The sequence below is a fragment of the Solanum verrucosum genome, unplaced genomic scaffold (genome assembly GCF_900185275.1).
Source record: "Solanum verrucosum unplaced genomic scaffold, falcon-dt-bn FXZP01000120.1, whole genome shotgun sequence".
Taxonomy (NCBI): Eukaryota; Viridiplantae; Streptophyta; class Magnoliopsida; order Solanales; family Solanaceae; genus Solanum; species Solanum verrucosum.
The window spans coordinates 894228-914390 of NW_026020714.1; the positions used below are offsets into that span (position 1 = coordinate 894228).

General features: G+C 31.2%; 2 protein-coding genes across 2 annotated transcripts in view; both read left to right on the forward strand.

Moving 5' to 3' along the window:
• The first annotated feature begins 3392 nt into the window (after positions 1-3392).
• Positions 3393-5604, forward strand: LOC125812598 (premnaspirodiene oxygenase-like). Its single transcript, XM_049492090.1, has 2 exons — positions 3393-4274; positions 4820-5604. Exons 1-2 carry the CDS (start codon positions 3408-3410, stop codon positions 5438-5440), a joined length of 1488 nt encoding a protein of 495 aa, XP_049348047.1. The 5' UTR covers positions 3393-3407; the 3' UTR covers positions 5441-5604.
• A 12008-nt stretch (positions 5605-17612) lies between these two features.
• The window catches only part of LOC125812599 (premnaspirodiene oxygenase-like), a 105648-nt gene continuing 103097 nt past the window's right edge, over positions 17613-20163 (forward strand). The window contains exon 1 of the mRNA XM_049492091.1: positions 17613-18489. Within this exon, the coding sequence (XP_049348048.1) occupies positions 17620-18489 (870 nt within the window). The 5' untranslated portion in view covers positions 17613-17619. The remainder of the gene's footprint in view (positions 18490-20163) is intronic.

Consider the following 20163-nt stretch of genomic DNA (forward strand, 5'->3'; position numbering starts at 1 on the left):
ATGATTATCGATTAATCATATTACAAAATATTGAAATCGAACCTAAAATTACTAAACCATAGCGAATTAATTTAGTATAATATGATATTTTTAAAAACTATAAATTGAAATTGTCAAAGCAAAAATTCAAATATCGTATCATACCATGCGCACCCAAACATGAAAACAAGACATTGGATGAGTTTTGTCAGTTCGACTTCTTACATTTCAAACCTTGCACCATGACTTTAAGGGATTTAATTTTGAATAGTCGAGAACAAAATTGATTTTTTTTTGGAATAACGGTTAATAAGAAGGATATTTTTGAATTATTTGATTAGTTAAAGAGTATTTTTTTTAGCAAAAAATACAACAAAAGATAAAATTGACCTCTTTCAATTAGTTTAGAGTTATTTTAAATCATTTTTCATTAATGATATATAGATTAGAACTATTAAAATAACAAAAATGACCTTTATATAATTAATAATATTTTATTTTATAAAGAAGATAATAGTTTGTTTTGTTGGCATCTTACATATAATTTTATAGACGATTGCTCAGATATATGTATAACTCGTTTCACACGCATATTTTATTTTTTTGAGTATATAATTTTAAAAAAATTCATAAATATTATTAAATTATATAATTGATGTAAAGATCCACACAAGCTTGTTGATGATTTTTATTTTTTGTGAAATAAATATCTTTTTTCCATTGTTCTAAATTAAAGGATTATACACTATTTAACAATATTATGTTTGAAGGTATATAATAAAATTAAATAAGAAAAGTCTAAGCTCTTGTTGGAAGAAATTTTATTCCATAAAAATTCTTACATGTGACTTTTTGATTTTAATTATAGGAGACATGACTGATAAGGCACAGGTAACCCCTAGACTATAACCGAAATATCAGAGACGTATTTTAACTAAACTAAGGTCTTAGGCTTACGAACCTCCAAACATCTCCCACATTGCTCAACTAAGTGGAGTCACAGAGTGTGCCACGTAAACCAAAAATATATACAATACCAAAAAAAAGAGGGGGGGGGGGGGGGGAGGAGGGGGGGTTAAATAGGACCTTAGTTTAGTTAAGATGTGTCTCTAAAATTTCGGTCATAATCTAGAGCCTGAAGTCCTAAATGTTACGATTTTCAAAACAGTGTAAATAAGAAAATATTTAATAAGCAAATATTACATGCTTAATATAAACTTCTCCTTATATTTGTTCGTCGGTTTTAGTTTTCGAAATGGACCAAATGTTTTTTTTATACACATGGTAAAAAAAATTAAAAAACTAATTGTCATTAAACATTTTCTTTGATAAATAAAATTTAAGCTGATCTCAAGGATATATATTTAGAAAAATAACATAGAAATAATTATAATTGTATTACATTATTTAAATAAAGAAATAACTTATATTAGATAAAATTATTAATTAATTTTAAAATTCTAAATATTAGAAATTTATAAATAGTTCAAATAAAAAACGATTTCATAAACAAACTTTAAACGATTTCAAAGTCCTAAATATCAGTAAAATAATTTTACATCAATTTTATCAAACGTGAAAGCTTGATTACCAAACTGCACGAGGCAAATTTATGAAAAATTCGTTTTGTATCAGTGATACAATAGTTTCTGAAGTCCATTTTATATTATTGCTACAATAATTCATTTTATATTAGTGATACAATAATTTTTGAAATTCATTCTATATTAATGTTACAATAATTCGCTTTGTATCAGTAATACAATAATATATACAAAACGAATTGTTGTATCAGATTGAATAATCTTGTATTGAGAAAAATCAACCTTGAAAATAAGGGCAACAATCAAATTTCTAGCAGCCTCATGAATTGACTACAATGAACTAAATTGCTTGTCTAATTTTTATTCTTCCAAGTCTAGTGAATGACTTGTTGATAAGATGTTGATAAAGATATATAACAAACATAATGAGAAAAAATAGTAGCAATAACAAATAATATGATAATCGAAGGAAAAAAATGAGATAATAATAAAATTGAATAATAAGATAGTAGGAGAATAATATTAGATTATTAGTAATAATGATACGAGGAACTATGTAATGCTTGACTATCTACTAACCTTTTATCATAATCGTCGACTTCAATTGTTGAGGTATATACCATTAACAATGCATTTAGATATGATATATTCTAACAAGTATCATGATTAAAAGTCTAAGTGAGAGACTATTGGGATATATATACTATTAACCATGCATGTGTTTAGATATAATATTTATTATAGAATAATTGTTCATTCAATTTTAATAAAGATTTAATAGATCATGTATTCGTCTCTGTGTCCTTTACTTATATAATAGATGATTTGATGTATAGAGTTTAGCTTACACACAGAAGATTAAATGGATCGTCGATTCTTATTAGTATAAATAATATGTGTAGAATCTAAAATGGAAATTGAACAAGTCATCGGTAACATTATAGCATAAGATTAAATATAACTTATCTTAATTGTGAAAGCGGTGTAGTTCTAACTTCTTGTGCTAATACATTTTATATCTACTGAACGAACCAAATAGAGATAAATATTTTATATTGCCTTTGATAAAACAAATTTTCTAGTCCGTTAAATGAACTTATACTTTTGATCTTGAAATAATTATTTTAGCTATGTATATTATTTATTGTTTTGATTTACTAATAGGTGAGATTCTTTTATGAATTAATATGCTTGATAATTTGGAGATAACAAATACATTGGTAAAATAATAGCCAATTGATGAAATTCAGGTCTCAGTTTAAAAATTGATGCTACATCTTTATGAAAACTTATAAGTTATTATGTGTAAACCTTAAAGATAGATTGGATGTAAGTCTAATCTGCGACATGTTTCAATATGGAATTGTCTAACAAATGTGTTGAAAGGAAAACAATTTTGATGGGATAAAGAATGAATGTGCCCGTGTTTGTTGGATATCCAAAAGGAATGAAAAGAGGTTTATTTTATTATTCTAATCACCTCCCCAATACCTTTTTAGTCTACCCTACCTCTCCTTAGACCTACCATACATAGCCTCTCAAACCTTCTTATTGTGGTATCTGTGCAACTCCTCTTTAAATGTCCGAACCATTTTAATCTCGCCTCTTCTCATCTTGTTGACCATGGAGGTCAGAGCATCTCATCCTGAATATCTTCGCTCCTAATTCTATCTCTCCTAGTAGACCTACACATTTATCTCAGCATCCTTATTTCCATTATTTTTATCTTTTAGACGTGCAAGTTCATGACCAATCAACACTCCGCCCCACACATATTGATAAACAAATGCCATTTCTTTCGAAAACAGACAGCCTATAAAAGAGCATAAATATGCAACAACACTTTGCAGAACCTACCAAGCCAAAAAAAAAACCTCCCAAAATATGCAGTTCTTCAACTTCTTTTCCCTTTTCCTTTTTGTGTGTTTCCTCTTTTTGTTAATTAAATGGAAGAATTCCAATAGCAAAACCAAAAGATTGCCTCCAGGTCCATGGAAATTACCTTTAATTGGAAGCATGTTTCATTTGTTAGGTGGACTTCCACATCAAGTCCTTAGAGATTTAGCCAAAAAATATGGACCAATTATGCACCTTCAACTAGGTGAAGTTTTTCTAGTTGTTGTTACTTCTCCTGACATGGCCAAACAAGTACTAAAAACTCATGACCTCGCTTTTGCATCTAGGCCCAAGCTTCTAGTTGGCGAGATTCTCTTTTATAAAGGGACCGATATTATCTTTTCCCCCTATGGAGATTATTGGAGACAAATGCGTAAAATTTGTCTATTGGAATTGCTTAGCGCCAAAAATGTTAAGTCATTCAGCTCTATTAGACAAGATGAAGTTCTTCATATGATTGAGTTTTTTCGATCATCTTCTGGTGAGACAGTTAATGTAACAAAAAGGATTTATCAATTCTCGAGCTCTATGATCTGTAGATCAGCATTTGGGGAAGTATTAAAAGAGAAAAATAAACTTATAGAACTCGTTAAAGAAGCATCACGTTTAATGGAAGGATTTGATGTGGCTGATTTATTTCCATCACTAAAATTTCTTCATGTGTTATGTGGAATGAAGGGTAAAATTATGGATGCTCACCATGCATTAGATGCCATTCTTGAAAACATCATCAATGAGCACAAGAACAATGGTGAATTAGAAGGTGAAGGTTTACTTGTCGCATTGCTAAGACTAATGAAGGAGGGAGGCCTTCAATTTCCAATCACCAAGAACAATATCAAAGCTATTATTTTTGTAAGTACCTTCTAATATCCATTTCTTTTTAAGTAAGAGAAAATATTAAATTGTTATTAAGAGAAAATTGAGACAATGGTGTTATATTTCACTGAGTTTTTCTTTGGAGCTAACAAAGAAGACAATAATGATGAATTTTGTTAGCCACATAGGGTCCATAGTTGGATTTAACACTTTTTTTAAAAAAATAAAAAATCTGTTAGATCTAGGATAAAGGATCAAAATGAACACCTTTTGTTATACATTAAGGACCATTTCAATCTATTGAAATACATTAAGGACCAAAATGAACACATTTGTTATACATTAAGGATCATTTCAATCAAGTGAAATACATTAAGTACCAAGATAAAATGTTACCCATAAATTAAGGACTATTTTGGTCATTTTCTAATATATATATATATATATATAGAGAGAGAGAGTAAATGATTTTTGAATAGAAAGACAAAGTTTGAACTAAAGCTTTTTAGTTCTCTTGAATCCGTAATCAACACTTTAGCTCCGCCACTGAATATAAGTAATTAATTTGTTCATGAATGAAGGACATGTTTTCTGGGGGAACAGAGACTTCATCAACATTAATTGATTGGGCCATGGTGGAAATGATGAGGAATCCAAGTGTACTTTTGAAAGCTCAAGCTGAGATAAGAAACACTTTCACAGGAAAAGAAACTTTTGACGAAAATGATGTCGAAGAATTGAATTACCTTAAGTTGGTTGTCAAAGAAACTTTCAGACTCCATCCTCCAGGACCCCTTTTGATCGCAAGGGAATGTAGGGAAGAAGTAGACATAAATGGCTATACTATTCCTTTGAAAACAAAAGTTATGGTTAATGCATGGGCTATCGGAAGAGATCCTAAATATTGGATTGATGCAGAGTGTTTCAAACCTGAGAGATTTGAGCAGATTTCGGTAGATTTTATTGGTAACAGTTATGAATTTCTTCCGTTTGGTAGTGGAAGGAGGATTTGTCCAGGGATATCATTTGGTTTAGCTAATATTTTTTTCCCACTAGCTAAATTGTTGTATCACTTTGATTGGAAACTTCCTATTGGAATCAATCCAAGTGATTTGGACTTAACTGAATCTGCTGGAATAACATGTGCTAGAAAGAGTAACCTATACTTGATTGCGACTCCTTATCAACCTTGTCAAGAGTGATGCCATGGAATCAAAAACGTTAATAAAGGACTTTGCCTTTTATATTTCCATGGCAAGCCAACCATAGTACTTTCATTTTCGATTTCACCTCAAATAAATGATTCTTATCATACTAGATGATGATGTCATTATGTTCGAGTTAAAGAATATATTTATATTATCTTATATATGATGAGTTTGTTGGAATTATTCCTTACCTTTGCTAGTTTTTTTATTTTTTTACATAATGTAAAAGATAAAAGAATTTTTATGGGTCCATTACTTCCTTATTTTATGTGAAAGAGAAAAATTCCTTGTTGATTAGGAAACTTTTTCTTCTCCTTGTATTGAATTATCCTTTAGTAAAAAGAAGTGATTTGGCGCCCATGAATTATCCTTATATTGATTTGTATCCTGCACGTGAGATATATGTAATGTAAGGCATAATCCAAATACATTTGACCTTACCAATAAAGTATCTTGTCATGCTATATTAAAAAAATATTTACCATCTATAGCAATAACATTTTTTTCACTTAACACTGATAAGATATTTATAATACAGTTTTACCTTTTAATACATATTATAGAAAATAAATTTATAAAATACATATAATACAAGTGTTATTGACACATAATATATTTATCACACACTTTAATACATTGTGTCAATTTCTTGTCAAATAAGTATAATATATTTTATAACACTTATAATACATTTGTATTACATGCATTATTCACTTTTAATACATAATGCAGATTTGTCATAATATTACTATATATTGCAATAAATGTTTGTAGTCTGTAGACACATAAATTTTATTGAATTAAATTCATACAAAATTTGGATTAAATTCATGTTCATTTGGGTCGATTATTAATTTGGGCTTCACAAATAAATAAGTCTATTTTATTAATTTCAAGTCAAGGTCCATTTCATCTTGAGACCCAAGCTCATGACACGTGTCGAGGTGCCTTGGAATCCTAGTCAAGTTCAAAGACCAACAAGAAGATGTCACGTGGTCAAATGATGTGGCAATTCTGGTCAATGTTCAACAATCAATCAAAAAGCAACCTTATCCACATAGTATTTGTGATAAGCTTGATGATTCACATGAACCAATCAGAAGAAGGCAAAAGAGTTCATCCACATTTGGACTGACTCCCTCCTACAACTATAAATATGAGGGTTACATTTTTTTCTGAGGACTTTTTGCAAGTATTGGAGAAAGTTATAACATCAACTACATAGTTATCGACAAAGTGGTCAATAAAGTTCTTTCCGAAGATCGACTTGAAAAGAAGAAGCGTAGTCTGGCATTTTTGGAGATCAAACATATCTCAAATGAGGTCTACATCATCCTACATTCGATAAATATGCTACTGTTAGACCTCAAAGCACGAAAAATATTAGGAGAGAAGAATCAAGAGAACAACGAAACAGTACTCACAAAGATTCATAAATAAAGGTTCTTTTTTCTTTTATTTTTAATTACAGTTAATTTTCAGCACAACAAAAATTTGTCGCGAACAATGATGTTAAATAAAAGGCATAATATATAAATGTGCCATATAAATTGGCCTCATTTCACAGTTATGCCCTCCAACTTTGGGTATGCACAAGTAGACATTTAAACTTGTATAAAGTTGAACAAGTAGGCATATGAGTTCTGCATGACATAATACACGTAGGACACCACATAGGTCATCATGCAAATTGTCATGTAGGATGTCGGGGAGGAGGGGGGGGGGTGGTTAATATACATAAATATACTCTTTAACTTGATTTCAACTGGCATCTATGCCTTTCAACTTTGAGTGTATACAAGTAGACAATTGAACTTTTATAAAATTGAATAAATAGGCACACATCCTACATGACATATAACACGTAAACGCCATGTAGGATGCAAACTGCCACATAATTGGTTATATTGGATGCATGTGTCTACTTGTTTAATTTTATACAAGTTTGAGTGCCTACTTATGCACACTCAAAATTGAAGGACATAAATGCCAATTGAATCAAGTTTAAAGTATTTAGATATTATGCCACAAAAATATCATATAAAGTCAAAGTTAAAAATAAGTTTATGTATTATGATTTTTTTTCTTATCTTTTGTGATAATTCTATAGGAAGTGCATGACACATGTCACTCATTGCACCACATATGTTAAAGTTATTGGGATTAATTATCATAGACAACACCTACTCCCACTTCCCCAATCCTCCTATTTTCCTCCCACTCATGTGTAATCCACATCTTTCATTTTCTGGCTCTTTCTCATAATGATACTTTATGATACCTACGGGGTGTACATGATTGGGTTGGTTCGAATTTTTCAAATATCAAACTAAATTATTTGTGTAAAAGAATTTAATTTATAAACCAAACTAAACTAATAAAATTCAGATTTTTTTGGGTTTTTCAACCTCGGTTGGTTCGGGTTTTTCAAATACCAAACCAAACCATTGTGTCGAATTTTTAAATTTATAAATCAAACCAAACTAATAAACCTTGAATTTTTCAGATTTTTTGGGTAAAGTTTGCATACAAACATATAATTAACTTGTGCTCCAAATATTTCTTTAGTCTAACCAAAATACAATTATCTAAGGTGTTTCTTAAGAAAATAACACAAAATATGAGATGAGTACGGATGACACTAAAATATTCAATAAAAAATAATAATGAAATCATCATATAAAATAAATATTGCAAAGTCATAATGAAAATTATCATAATTTAAAAGTACTAAATCATGCTAAAATAAGTTTAATAAGTATTAGTTACATTACTAAATATTTAAGGAAAATTAAAATTAGATTATGTATTTTAATTGTCTAAACCAATGTAAAACTAAAGAACAAGTATTCAATATTATTGTATTCAATATCATTCTTAGTGTTGAATTGATTTTCTTTTTGCATTAGTATTAATTTGATTTTGATTTAAGTTTTATTATAATTATCAACATCTATGAACTATAATATTTATTGGACCATTTCGAATTCTAAGTTTTAAACTTGAAATAATATATTAAAAGATAAAAACTATGAAATAGTATAAGAAATATTTTAAAATTATATCAAAGTAAATATTTTTATGTATAAATTAAAATTTTTAAATTACATATATAATGTCGGGTTGGTTTGGTCTCGAGTTGGTTTTTTTTAGTTAAAACCAAATCAACCCAAATATAGTCGGATTTTTTTTTCCAATACCAAACCAAGTCAAACCAAACTACTAGTCGGGTTTTTTTTTCGATTTGCGATTTGATTCAGTTTTCGGTTCGATTTTGTACACCCCTAATGATACCTTTTTGAAAATGCAAAACTCTATTTGATACTTCATTTATTCATTTCACAAAGTAAGTAAGCATACTACGTAAACAATATACACTAGAAGATTATAAATTGAAATTTCATAAAGTAAGCATACTATGTATATAATAACGAACTAACACGTAAAATTCATATTTCAGTAGGTAATAAAACAAATCGATTGATTCAAAATGTGAAGTTTATGACCTCATTTTGAATTTGTATGCAACACTAAAAAGCCACTTTGATGTCTACTGCAACAACCAAAGAATAAACTTTTCTTGGGAAGTGCAAGTTTTTCTCTGTCATTCCAAACATAAATTAAATTCTACACTATATCGAAACAACAATAATAACAACAACAACCAAAATGTGATTTTTCACATAGTAAACCTAACTAAGGGGACAACACGCTGAAGCACGAAAAGGGGAATAACCAAATTCGAGCAAGATTCAACATCAAACAGTTGAAGAATTTTATTTTTTTTTTGGTTTTTCACCCAGTGTTCGGAGCCCACATTAGAAATTCGATTAAATTCAGATCGCACTCTGCAGGGCCCATTTGAGGATGGTGCTCCCAACATGATTTTCTCCATACCCAGGGCTTGAACCCGAGACCTCTGGTTAAAGGTGAAGATCAGTGCACCACAACCCATATTGGTGAAAAGATTTCAAATAAAAGCACGAAAAATAAATCGAGGATAACAAAGAAACACACAATTTGGTTTCTTTGATCAACGAAGCAGAAGCTTAGTCAGGACTTTTATCAAACACTTCAACTGCAATCTGAAATCATCATAATCCAATGGGACCAAAAACCCAAATAGAACACAAAAAGAGAAGAATAAATCGAGTCATTACCCAAAAACAAAGCAATTACTTAAGAGAACATGCAGACGATAAACCCAAAACAAGTAGACATATAAGTCCGTTCATTTGTGACACATATATTGGGACAACAGATAATAGATGATAACATATATTATGTTAAATGGAAGTAAAAAGTATTACTTTCTCTGTTATAAAATAAGTGATGTTTTTAATTTGTGAACGATTCATAAAAAAAAAATACTCATTTTGTCGTTCCTACAAAATAAAGTATCTTGTAAGCATCAGTCTGAAAGAAATGATAAATCAACAGTGTATTAAATCTCAAAACTCTCTGAATATACTGAGTATGAAACATAAGTTTTAAATAAAACATCTGAAACTGAAAGACTCTCCAAAGTTGTCTATCTATGAAGCCTCTATTGTACAAAGATGAGTGTCGGGACAAGATCCACAACTCCTCAAGAGAACTGTTACTAACAACTCATAAAACTGGAGTCCTCCAGAAGCAAGGAGGTCTGACTCAAAAGCTGATGAGCGGATGAAGTGATCTTAATGGACTCTTATTGAGGATCCTAATAATATGTATCTACATCATTATAGATGCAAGTCGAATGATATCAATACATTGAATGTATGAGTATGTAATATAGATGAATAACAAATAATTGAATGAGAGAACTGCAATACATATAGATATATACTTAACTGAATGTAAAGAAATAAATGAGTAGAATCATTTAAAACTTTACTCATCATAATAGCTGAAATATTTTAAATAGACTTTAACTATATTGAGAGATTCTCTAACCAATAACCATCACTATGAGCTACGTGATGCTACAATGTCTTGTCCACAGTGCCAAATTGTCCTATATCATGTCAGGATATAGAACCTCTCAACTAAGTGGATCCACTAAGCTCTGCCCGAAGGCACTAAGGATTCATCTAAAAAAATATGATTTTGTACCCATATTGGCAAGACATGGTTTATGGGGGTTGTGAGTTGTTTGAACTCTCCTCCATATCGGTGTTGTCACGACCGAGAACGTCGTGATTGGCACCCACACAAACCCTCAGTTGGGAGAACCATTACTACAACCCAAACAAACAAATTTTATAAAAAGCAAGGAATTTAAAGATATGAAAGCAGGTTTAAATGACTATAAAAATGGAGTCCCCATAAACTCCAAGGTTTTAACAAACAACTAACCAAACTAATGCGGAAGAACAACCCTTAGAACCTGTAAGTCATTGTACCAAAACTCTACTAACAACAAGTCTAAGAACAAGGGGTACAACCCCAAAACTAAACAAACACTTAAACAAATAATCTGAGTCCGAAAATAATGAACTTAAACAAAAGAGATCCATGGCAGCCTGAAAGAACTGGCTCACCATTGAATCTGGTCACGATCAATAGTCACTTAGCTGAGGCCTATCAATAGCCACCTGAAGATGCCATGTACTCAAAAAAGAACAAGCAAGTGCAGTATCAGTACACAACCATAGTGTACTGGTAAGATCACACGGCTATCCCAATAAGTGAAACACATGCAAGTAACCACAACATTATAAAACAGGCATATATCGAACATATACAATATTAGTCATCTTTTCAGGATCAATGTAGCATCCCACGTTCTCAAGAATACACATTGGTTATCAATTTAGAGCAACATACAGTCTTCTAATATCAATCATCATTAGATATGAACGTAATCATCACAAGTAGATACACAACACAATTCAATGGTCCTCTCACGGAACCTAATTCAATGGTCCTCTCATGGAACCCAATTCAATAGTTCTCTCATGGAACCCACACCTAAACTGTTAGCATACCGGAACGTGGTATCCGATCCAATGTTTATGCCAGAACGTGGCAACTGATCCCATGTTTATGCCGGAACGTGGCAACCGATCCTATGTTTATGCCGAAACGTGGCAACCGATCCATTCAACAAACCACAATCACAATCACAATCTATATTCTCACAATTATACAACAAGAGGTGATTCATGACATACAATTATTCAATTATCCTCATTTACGATTAGGGTGATCAATAATGCAACATTTGCAAACATACATGCATTATAATGAGCAATTACAAACATATATCACACCCACATGAAATCATAACCATAACCTACCTCGAATCCAAGCTTGAATCACCTAAGGCATTTGAATCTTCTCTTTCCGGATTCTTCCCACTTGTTTGTGGTCTAAAAAGATACAATCAAGGCAAGAATCAATAAACGAGGCCTAATTACCTAGATTATAATCAACATTAATCAATCCTAAGCCAACCTAAAATCCCATTACCCAAATTAGGGCTTTTTCGACCATCCAAAAGTTCCAAAAACCCTTCCCTAACAATAATCACCCAAGAAACCAAGTTCTACGGATTGAAAAACGGATTCTGGGAGTGAAAGTTTTACCTTTAGCCTCAAGAATGGTGGAAAGCAGTCAAGAAAATCAATGGGTTCGTTCCTTAGCTCTCAAAGTCGAAAAGTGCAGAATAAAATGATTTTGGGGTTTATTTCTGACTTAAATCGCGACTGCCCCGCCATGGCGGGCCAAATCCCGCTACATCGGCTCGCCTGGCGGGAATAATTCCGCCACAACGGCTTGGACGAAAACAGTGAGCAAATTTAAGAATTTCAAACCCCCATTTCAGAATATCCCTTCATCCTATGACACTCAGAAAATACCCGTTCACGCTAAGATCAGTTTCGGGAGTTCTACTCACCCGAATTTAATTCAGTAAAGTCGTACGAGTTTCTTAACGTCTTAGTTATCTAGTCATGTGATCAAAATCATAAGTAGATCTCTCATTTGTTACTAGATTCCCCTAGACCTCACCGACTCCGATTTCGTCCAAATCTGGACTAGGCTCGGAAATCCCAAGTTACTACTCAAAAATTTCTGGCCCCAAATCTTTCCTCATACATGTGCTCAATACTACTCCCAATAATATATACTCTTGCTCAAATGTATAAAAACATACTCTTTCATTGATTTGGGATAATTGCTCAAACTATCCTCTTAAAAAAAGTAACTGCTCTCAAATATCTCTGAAACTAATTTCTCATTTAGAAAACAAGGTTTCTCTTTGCTCAATGTAAAAATACATTCTGGATTGAGATAATTTCTCAAAAGGGGCCTCTTTAAGAGGTAATTAGTTTGTACTCAATCTTTCTGAAAACTCTTTTAACTTTTCTAAAAAAAAGTATACTCTTTTTCTTCATGTAAAAATGAAACATTTGGGAAATACTTAGCTCTCTTATACTCTTTCTCAAACTTCTCTTTACTTCTTCAAAAACTCAGTTTAAACAATTATATTTTGTTTAAAGGATCCTTAATAAGAATTCAATGAATACTCAAGAATAGGGATAGACATGAACAATTAATTCAATAATCGCAATACACAATTTACGACAATTCAATATTTAGAAATAGAAATTCAATAATCAGCAACTCAAGAACTCAAGAACTCAGAACTCAATATCAACTCATCTCAAGGATGCTTAAATCTAAGGATGAAAGTAGATGTAGGGCGTGAGGATGAACTAGTCCAACACTACGAGAGCCTTACATACCAGATTATGAATGTATTAGACTATTTTTTTTATGGAGAATTGATTTTATCTTGAACTTGAGGAGGCACAATAGCTTTTTGGAGGAAACATTTATCTTGGAATCTTGGTGCTTGCTCTTGATAAAAGAAACTCTTTTATGAAGTTTTTAGAGTGGAAGAACATGGGAAAACCTTGGGTGGAAGGATTGTCTTTGTATCTTGGATTTTTGACTTGAAGGTTTTAGGGTTCTTATTAGAGTAGAGGAACACTATGTGAGTTTTAAGAGAATTTCTAAATACTTGAAAGTTTTGATTGTTGAAAACTAGTTAGTTCAATGATATACTCAGTTAAAACACTAAAAAAAATGACTTAGAATATGGTTTAAAATGACTTAGGGGAAAGACCTAAATGACCCCAACTTAAAAACAAATGGAGTGTCTTAAAAAGGAGGTTTCACGGCTCGTTTAAGGCTCCAGGGTCCGAGAAAAGCTTCACTGGCCGTATAGCCAGCCGTGAAACTTTAATTGTTTGACAGGGCTTCACTAAAATAGGCATAACTTTTTACTATAAACTCGAAATGAGGCCAACCTTGTGGCGTTTGAAAGAGGACTCAAACACCATTAATTTGATAGGCCATGGGCTACCTAATTCATTATGTGCTTAGATATATGGTCGTTTGAAGTTGACCCAAGTAAAATCTCATATTAAAATTCAATCGGTAAGAAAGTTTTCAACTCAACTTTGTGTTAGGGGATTCTAGTGACCTTAATTCATATCTAAAATTATTCCCACACTAAATAATTGACCTTAACACCTAAGAACAATTAAGAATCACTCGGTACGATCTTATTCACAAATGAAGAATTGTTCGAGTCTTTTTAGAAATTTTTAGGGTGTTACACATTTGTGCTCTTCAATTTGAGTCCTCTTTCCAATGCCACCAAGGTTTTGAAGATCACTTGCCTTAAATAAATAAAAATCACTCTAATAGCTGAGTCTTCCCCTTCCGAATCACTTTCAAAGCCACACAATATGTAATAATGAAGTATTCACAATCACACATCGGAAACAACAATTCTCACATCAATTATATAGAGAAATGGGTCAATCAACTCAAGACCTAATTTCAAAATTAAGGTTTGAATCCAAAATTTAATACTTGAAAACACTACTCAAGGCTTTAGGAACTCATTAGGGAAAAATCATTTCGAAAAAGGACTGAAAAACAGTTCCAAATATCCACTTTAGTTAAGAGTTTGAGTTCTTGAAAAACCTCATCATTCACCAATCAAAATCTCATATTTTGAGGTTAAAACCCATAAATAATCAAAGGAAAATGATTGTTTAGAATTATAGAAGCTTACCCAAGTGATTTAGCACAAAAAATCCTTTCAAAAATTGCCACCAAGGATTCCCCACAAAAATGAAAAATGGGGCTTAATCCCGAAAAGGGCAGGCAAAAAACCCTCTCAGATTTATTGCAAAAACGATCAAGTTAAGTGAACCCTGCTAAAAGCTCGCGTCTTGCTTAAGTGATCAAACATTCGCTAAAGTGGAGGTTGCTTAAGCGAAGGTTCTTCGCAAATGCGAAGGTTCTTCGCAAATGCGAAGGTCAACAAGGGTTGACCCTTCGCAAATGCGAAGGTCAACAAGGGTTGACCCTTCGCAAAAGCGACCCAAACCTAGCAAAAGTGAGCCATCTCTCACAAAAGCGGAGTGTACTAGAACACAGACATGCGAAAATCAGCCAACACTCTAAACATCAAAAGGACCCTCGGGATTTGTTGGAACCCTGTGCACATAAACCATATATGAATATCAACTATATTCGATGTTCTGGACATAATGGAACCGTCAAAATATGAATCTGAGGTCTCCTTGACCCGACATTCGTGAAAATCACAAGAAACTAACTTACGCCTAAAAAGGCTAAAACAAGATCGGGACCTCTAAAAAATTAACCAAGATTTCACCTAGGCCTAAAATCAACCCTCGAATGCAACAAAACCCCCGAAATTCTGATCCGAGCATCCAAACCCCGAATGTTGACCAAAGTCAATCTAAAGGCTAAATTTCTACAAATTCACAACTTAGGATCTCAAATCCTCAAAAGGACTCGGAAACTGAAACCGACAACTCTCACTGCTTATATTCCACATTCCAGGACTGATGGAATCGACGAAATTTCATTCCGACACTCGAAACACTAAAAGACTCCAAAAACTACTTTCTTAACAATATAAGACTTTCAAACTCAAAACTTACCAAATTCTCAACGTTTAACTCAAAGTTTAAACCTTTTCAAATTCAAACATAAAAGATTCGGGGTCAATATCAGGAGGGGCAAAACGGTCAATTCATGAAACTTTTCAAAAATGACCGACCGGATCATTATACCTAATTTCATATTTATGTCCTCTAACTTTGAATGTGTTTAAGTAGACACTTAAACTTGTAAAATTGAACAAGTAGATATGTAAGTCATACACGTAGGATACCATGTAGGATACAAATTATCATGTAGGATATCATGTAAGACGTTTGTATCTATTTGTTCAACTCTATACAAGTTTAAGTATCTACTTATGGACATTCAAAAATAGAAGTTATATATAATGATATGTCAATTGTAACAGTTTATATATTAGACATCTTTTTCCTTCTCTTTCGTGATAATTTTATAGAAATGCATGACACATGTCACCCATTCCACCACTCATGTTATAATCATATTAAAATTATTGGGATTAATTATCATAGGCAACCCTCCCCTAGCTACTTTCCCCAATCCTCATATTTTTCCCCACTCTATTAATTTTCACTATTCATGTCTAATCCACACCTTTCATTTTGTTGCCCTTTCACATAAAGATTAGTGGTTGTAAGCGTGATAAAATTAGCAGTCATTTGGTATGAGGTATAAAGTATAATAATTTTAGAGATAAAATATAGAACTATTTATTTTACGTTTGGTTAGAGGTATCAGACAATCTTAAGATTATTTATCCCACCATTTATACCTTAGTGATGAGATAAGTTATCTCATATATACATGGTGAAATAACTTATCTCATGATAACTTGTTCCCAACAAAATGACCATTAAGGTTTAGTTTAATGGTGTTTGATGGCTACTAACGATTGTTTATTTTTTAGATTATTAAATCTTTATACAATTATATGTATTTACAAATTTGTAATTACATATATTTATTTTTAAAAAGAAGATAGAGATATGTGATCTATTAATATGATATCTTATGATATTTTCATACTTTATTTTTAGCTATAATTTGCTCATTTAGTACGATTGTATAAGAGTTGAAGAAATATTGATAATTTTAACGATTGTGACTTTTTATGTTAATGAGAAAAAATATAACTTAAAATTCAAATTGCATATTTAAAGAAAATTTCAATTTCAATTTTAAAATACTGATTTAAAATCATGTTCAAATCAAATACTGATTTAAAAATCAATTTCAAATCAGCAAAACCCTCTATTCACTTGACATTAATACATTACTAAAGATAATGCAACAATCGATGGAGAAAAATCGACTGACATAATCATCGATCCAAAAAATTGAAAGAAAATTGACCCACTTTGTTGATATATATATTTCTTTTTTAAGAAAACTGTTGTAGTCCCCTCGGTTTATATTTTAGGGATAAGGCACACGTGTTCCTAAACTATAATCAAAATCTCAGCGACATACCTTAGCTTAACTATGATCCTATTATCTCATCGGAATCTTTTTTTTCCTCATATTTTTGTGCTGACATGACATCTTTAACCACCCAAGTTGGTTGTATTTGTACACGCACGATTGCATGTGTAAACATTATATATTTTTTTATTTTTTTAAAAAAAATCTTCTTATTTTGTTTATCGTGTATTTAAATTAAGTTAATACACATATTTTTTCTTGCCTTGTATCTTAACCTTTTTTTTTACCTTCATTCATTATTTTTTTTCTTTTATTTTCTATTGATTTTATTTGCTCTTTTTATTTTCTTTGTCTTTTCTTTTGATTTCAAATTTAGTTTCAAATGTCTTTGTATTTAAAATAAGTTAATTTCGAATGGATATCAATAAATGAAGAAAATCAAATAAAACATAAAAAAAAAAGTTAAAACGTAAAATTAAAGGACACTTTTTAATTATTTTTTAAAAATAATATCTCACCATTCCCATTTTATTTTTATTGGGTCCCATTAAATACTCTATTATAAATAAAAGTCAATTAAAAGAAAATATTAAGTGATTTTAATAAGGACAACCTAATGTATGCCTTCTTTTGTGACTTACACTTTATCGAATTATTTTTAATGATTTGCATCCTAATCTTTTTAGTTCTTTGTTAAAGTATATAAAGTCTCATTTTTCAATTATTTACAAGCATCTAATTTGTGAACAACACTTTGAAGAACCTATCAAGCCAAATAACCCTCCCAAAATATGCACTTCTTCAATATCTTTTCCCTTTTCCTTTTTGTGTCTTTCCTCTTTTTGTTAATTAAATGGAAGAATTCCAATAGCAAAACCAAAAGATTGCCTCCAGGTCCATGGAAATTTCCTTTAATTGGAAGCATGTTTCATTTGCTAGGTGGACTTCCACATCAAGTCCTTAGAGATTTAGCAAAAAAATATGGACCAATTATGCACCTTCAGCTAGGTGAAGTTTCTCTAGTTGTTGTTACTTCTCCTGATATGGCTAAACAAGTGCTAAAAACTCATGACCTCGCTTTTGCATCTAGGCCCAGTCTTCTAGCTGTCGAGATTCTCCTATATAACAGGACCGATGTTATATTTTCCCCCTATGGAGATTACTGGAGACAAATGCGTAAAATATGTCTATTAGAATTGCTTAGCGCCAAAAATGTTAAATCATTCAACTCTATTAGACAAGATGAAGTTCTTCATATGATTGAATTTTTCCGATTATCTTCTGGTGAGACAGTTAATGCAACAAACAAGTTTCACCAATTCACGAGCTCTATGATATGTAGATCAGCATTTGGGAAAGTATTCAAAGAACAAGACGAACTTATACTACTCGTTGAAAAAGCATCACGTTTAATGGAAGGATTTGATGTGGCTGATATATTTCCATCACTAAAATTTCTTCATGTGTTATGTGGAATGAAAGGTAAAATTATGGATGCTCACCATGCATTAGATGCCATTCTTGAAAACATCATCAATGAGCACAAGAATAATGGCGAGTTAGGAGGTGAAGGTAATTTAGTTGCCACATTGCTAAGACTAATGAAAGAGGGAGGTTTTCAATTTCCAATCACCAACGACAATATCAAAGATATTATTTTTGTAAGTACATTTTCCTTATTGTTACTTAAGTGTGATATGCATTGAGTCATCTATTGAAAATAATTTATCTATCTTCACAATATAAGAACAAGGTTATGTACAAATATACCCTCTCAAGACCTTACTTGCACTTGTATTCTCAAATTGCATAATTGTAAATAGAACTAGCAATCGTACTTCTATGACAAAATTGCCCTTTATATTGGTCTTGTTTCACATTTATGTCCTCCAACTTTGAGTGTGTACAAATAGGCACTTAAACTTGTATAAAGTTGAACAAGTAGACGCATGAGTCCTATGTGGCATAATTCATGTAGGACGCAAATTGTCATGTAGGATGCCACGTAGGATGCGTGTGTCTAGTTGTTCAACTTTATACAAGTTTAAGTGTCTATTCGTGCACACCCAAAGTAAAAAGGCATAAATGTGAACTGAGATAAAGTCAAAGGGTATATTTATGCATTATGCATAAGCCTAATATAAGCAATGGCAGAGCCAAAAATATTAGTTTATGAATTCTAGGTCATTACTTTTTCTTTACTACATTCTAAATATATATATATATATATATATATATATATATATATATATATATATATATATATATAAGCCACAAGTACCCCTTATACTATGCAGGGGCGGAGCTAGCTTATTGCTAGGGGGTTCATCCGAACCCCATTCGGCGGAAAATTATACTATCTATACATGGTTAAAATAATTTTTTAGGTATATATAATAGATGTTGAACCCCCTTTGGCTACTTCATGTGTCTATTTCTCCAGATTTTGAATCTCCTTATTGAAAATCTTGGCTCCGCCACTGATACTATGCCTGAAATCTCAGAAGCACACCTAAACTTAACTAGAGTCTTATTACCCCCATAAAATAATTTAAAATGAAATAAATACACCACAAACGCTGACATGTCATAGAAAGTGTGCACACTCTCTCTTGAAGGCAAGTGATGAGTGCACAAATTGGACACATATCATTTTTTGATTGGTAAGTTTATACTTAGTTAGTACACATATTTATTGATATTAAAACTTATATATATTTAATTATTTTAATTTCTTTTCACTTTGAATTTTTTTGAGTAATTTATTATCTTTTCACTTTTAATTATTTTAAGAAAATTATGTATTTTTTTTTAAAAATAATCTAAAAGCGTCCTTTAATTTTAACGTTTTAATTTTTTTATGTTTTATTTGATTTTATTCACTTATTTTGATATCCGTTCAAAATGATCTTATTTTAAATACAAGACATTTGGAATTAAATTTGAAATCAAATCAAAATGAAAGACAAAGAAAATAAAATCAATAGAAAAATAAAAGAGAAAAAAACAATGAATATAGGTAAAAAAAAAGTTTTGATACAAGGTAAAAAAAAATGTGTATTAACTTAATTTAAATACAAGATAAAGAAAATATGAATATATTTTTTTTAAAAATAAAAATTAACTTTAATTAAAAAATAAATATAAATAAAAAATATTTACACACGTGGCGGACGAGTGTGTACAGACACAACCAACTTGGGTGGTTGAAGGTGCCATGTCAGCACAAAAGGTGCACAAAAATACGAAAAAATGTGTTTAGGGAGGGTAATAAGACATTAGTTAAGTTTTGGTGTGTCTCTGATTTCGGTCATTGTCTAGGGGGGTTATGCCTT